The sequence below is a fragment of the Priapulus caudatus genome, unplaced genomic scaffold, assembly GCF_000485595.1.
Source record: "Priapulus caudatus unplaced genomic scaffold, Priapulus_caudatus-5.0.1 Scaffold2587, whole genome shotgun sequence".
NCBI lineage: Eukaryota > Metazoa > Priapulida > Priapulimorpha > Priapulimorphida > Priapulidae > Priapulus > Priapulus caudatus.
In genome coordinates, this window is record NW_014579648.1 from 38,038 (window position 1) to 41,890 (window position 3,853).

Sequence of the window (3,853 nt, forward strand, 5' to 3'; positions counted from 1 at the left end):
CACACACACACACACACACACACACACACACACACACACACACACACAGCTACAAAAGAATACGGCCTCGCTACTAGAAACATTTAGCGTTATGACCCGTCATAAACTTGCCCACACCTGTAATCGCACAAACGCGACAAATATGCACCGCTAACAAAACCACTGCCGCAGATAAAGCAATCTGTCGAACACGTCTTATTTACCTGACGCTCTCCTATCGCGCCGTGCACTGAAACTCCTGCCGCACCACCAAGCTTGCTTGCTTGGTTCGAAATTCAACCGAGATAAGGTGGTTACAGCCCGATAGATCGAAAGCCCGATAGACCGAAGGTTTATTCGAATACGCAGTGGCTACACGTCCGGAATCGGTCGCCTAGCCACCAGGCTACGCATCCGGACATCCACTGATGCCGTATTCTAACGTGAATATGCCGCACATTCACCGATGCCACTATAAATCATAATAGCCTAATGCCCTAACCCTAACCCTAACTCTAACCCTAACTCTAACCCTAACCCTTTGCAATATTCGGTCTATCGGACCTTCGGTATATCGGACCTTCGGTCTATCGGACCTTCGGTCTATAGGTCCCTTTTCAATATTCGGTCTATCGGACCTTCGGTCTATCGGACCTTCGGTCTATGGGGGTGCCCTTCTCCTATCGCGCCACACTGAAACTCCTGCTGCTCCACCAAGCTTGCTTGCTTGGTTCGAAATTCAACCGAGATAAGGTGACGTCACGAGCGTGCCACTGCTGCAGCCGTAGCTTGCTAATCCTAAATCGGATCCGTTCTATCGAATCCGCGCTATTAGATCCGCTCTATTAGATCCGTTCTATAATAGATCCGTTCTATCGGATCCGTTCTATTAGATCCGTCTATCAATCCGTTCTATCGGATCCGTTCTATTAAATCCGTTCTATTAGATCCGTTCTATCAGATCCGCTTTACCGAATCCGGATTTGATTATCGATTCACTGAGTTCTGAACCTGTGAACTCTGAGAGCCCGTATATCTGCGGTTGATCTGCGATCTCGTTCGCATCTAAGCACACAAGAATTGCGAATACACATACACAGGCTTGCGAATACACTTACACACCCACATAGCTGACATACCATTGCTGTCAGTTAGAGTACACACGCGTAGTAAGGTCTGAATGTGTATAGTCAAGAGTAGATAATAACAGAATGTGTTATTATCTACTCTTGGTATAGTGTATCAATAGTGTCATAATATGACACTATACTGATAGTATCGGTATGAGATTATGGTTGTTGTCGTGCCAAGTAGGCAACGAGTTTACACTGATAGCGTAAATAGATATCATGTCAGCATGATATATAATATATATATATATATAGTTATAGTCGTATATATATATATATATACAGGGATGAGATTGATAATTTAATGTTTCAGCTGAAATTTTAGATTAGAAACGAGGAGCGAGCAATGGCGAGGACCGTAGTCATGCATGCTAGGGGGGTCCGGGGCAGTGCTGCCCGTAATTTTTAAAAAGAAATGGTGGCAATTGGTGCATTCTATGAGCTATTCTGAACATTGTTAGGAGACTGGCTTGATCACCTTTCAAGTTTGTCAAAGGAATGCAACGAACTATAATAAGAATTCAGGGGCTGAAAATAGGGCAGAATTTTTTTTATTAAATGTCTATGACATAATGATGGCTTGTTTCTGTTTCCACCTCGCGCTTGGCATATGTTTTTACTCATGACATCAAGGTGCCCATTGCTGCGAGAGATTTGAATGAAAAAAGCACGAGATGCGAATGGTAACAATCGTGCAAATAGTCATCGGACAGCAGAACTATGCCGCAGCAAACTTAGACCCGGCCCCACAGGCGGCATGGTCGTTAGCGTGATCAGCTTGACTGCGAATGTTTTGCGCTCTAGTATGCAGCCTGTGAACGTAGGTATTTTTTTTCTGGACGCAAGAACAGATACACTGTATACTTGCGCTGTCAGGCCTATGGGTCTACATCTTATCAGTCTACAGTCAGGTGCTGTTGAGGTATTATATAATTTAAATTGTTACAGTTGTTACCTGGCCAGCCTCCAATTTTTCTGCAACGAATTTGATTGTTTCACCAATCGACCCTGGACTGTCAATCGGCGATTTCCGCGGATGCCTGCTGAAGAATGCTCATCGCCTGTAATATAGAGAGAGAAGAGAGAGAGAGAGAGATAGCTAGATAGATAGATTAGGATTACAAGATGCTAATAATACGGCTGCTTTAGAGATATTATTAGCTCTTGATAGATAGATAGATAGATGCCTGTCAGTCAAAGCTTTGGCAGTGTACTGTGGGCCCTTACATCAGTGCCGTTAAAAAAACTTTGCTATGTATGCAATATAGTATAAGGTTTAAAATCCCGCTTCCCGCCATTGGTGTGTTAAAATCCCCTTGCCTCGCACGATCACTGGTATTTGAAACCTCCGTCACTGCGCTGTCTTTAAACCCTCCCCACATGGCGTGTCTTTAAAACGGCACTTGCCAATAACTGTGGATGTGTTACGGCCACCTCATTGCTACTTGGCAGGCGTTACGGAGCTACCTGCGCATTTGCTTCATCGGTGTGCTTGCTTAACCACAGCATAATTGTGTTTGAAACCCCCTCCCCCACATAATTGTGTTTGAAACCCCCTCCCACATAATTGTGTTTGAAACGGCCTGCCCGCGGCAACAATTATTAGTGTTTGTATACCCGCGCTCCCGCCAGCAGTAATTGTGGTTTGAAACCCGCCCATAGCGCACTAATTGTGTTTGAAACGCGCCTCCCCACATTATTGTGTTATTGTGTTATATTTATTTATTTATATTATTATTATGTAGGTTATAACAGTAGCAACACCAACGCTCGCAGCTGTGTGTGTGCACACCAGCACCTTGTGTACCTATAAGCGCCTTCTTGGATCCGCAGCTAGGCTATACACACATACACATGCCCAGCGGTCTTGAAGTTTAACCTGAGATGCATATATACTGTATATATATATATATATATATATGCGAGAGCCTATCAACAATTGATGGACTATGTTAATCAAGAGTACATATAATAGAGATATGAGTATGACAGCGATTTGCGTAGTTTTCAGCTTGAAATGTGTGTGTGTGTGTGTGTGTGTGTGTGTGTGGGTGCGTGCGTGGGTGCGTGCGTGGGTGTATGCACGTGCGCGTGCGTATTGCGTGGTATTTGCAGCAGTGCAAAAGTACGTGTAATTGAGGATTGCACAACCCCCCCCACCCCCCTATCTGCCTCCACCCTGCTACGACATCGTGCGACGAAAGATGGCGCCACCTGAGGCATCACTGGCGCCACCTGGCGGTTGCGGTTGTTCTTACCTGCACGGCGCTGTTCAGGAAGCAGTTGTTCTCGCCCGGGTGGTTCGTCAGACCCTTCGTCGTCGTGATCGAAAGCCGACTGCGCGGCTGCTGATGCGGCAGCGCCCCCTGGGGGAGGGTCATTGTCGCCATGTCGTTCGTCGCTCGCCGTTTATCGCATCGCTGCGTCGCTCTGTCGATCCTGCGATAGACGGACAAAGCGAGAAAAAATTGTTAATTTTTCGAAATTTGACGAAATTTTCGAATTTGAGTTTTGGAAATAATGTCCTAGTCGCTATGATACACGAACTATACTTTCTACATATGTGTGCATATATACTTTCTACATATGTACTATACATACTATATGTACATGTGCTATAGTTTCTATATGTACATGTGCTATAGTTTCTATATATAGGCCTCCTCAGCAATGACACTTGGAACGTTTCAATAATAAAATGATGGTGAATAAACACGAAGTGTATTATCACACTTTTGCCTATT

At 44.7% G+C, this 3,853-nt stretch overlaps 1 protein-coding gene across 1 annotated transcript in view; it reads right to left on the bottom strand.

Annotated features, from left to right (window-relative positions):
* Positions 1 to 3,545, bottom strand: part of LOC106818851 (inactive ubiquitin carboxyl-terminal hydrolase 54-like) — a 41,059-nt gene extending 37,514 nt beyond the window's left edge. The window contains exon 1 of the mRNA XM_014823523.1: positions 3,368 to 3,545. Within this exon, the coding sequence (XP_014679009.1) occupies positions 3,368 to 3,499 (132 nt within the window). The 5' untranslated portion in view covers positions 3,500 to 3,545. The remainder of the gene's footprint in view (positions 1 to 3,367) is intronic.
* Between the last annotated feature and the right edge of the window lie 308 nt (positions 3,546 to 3,853).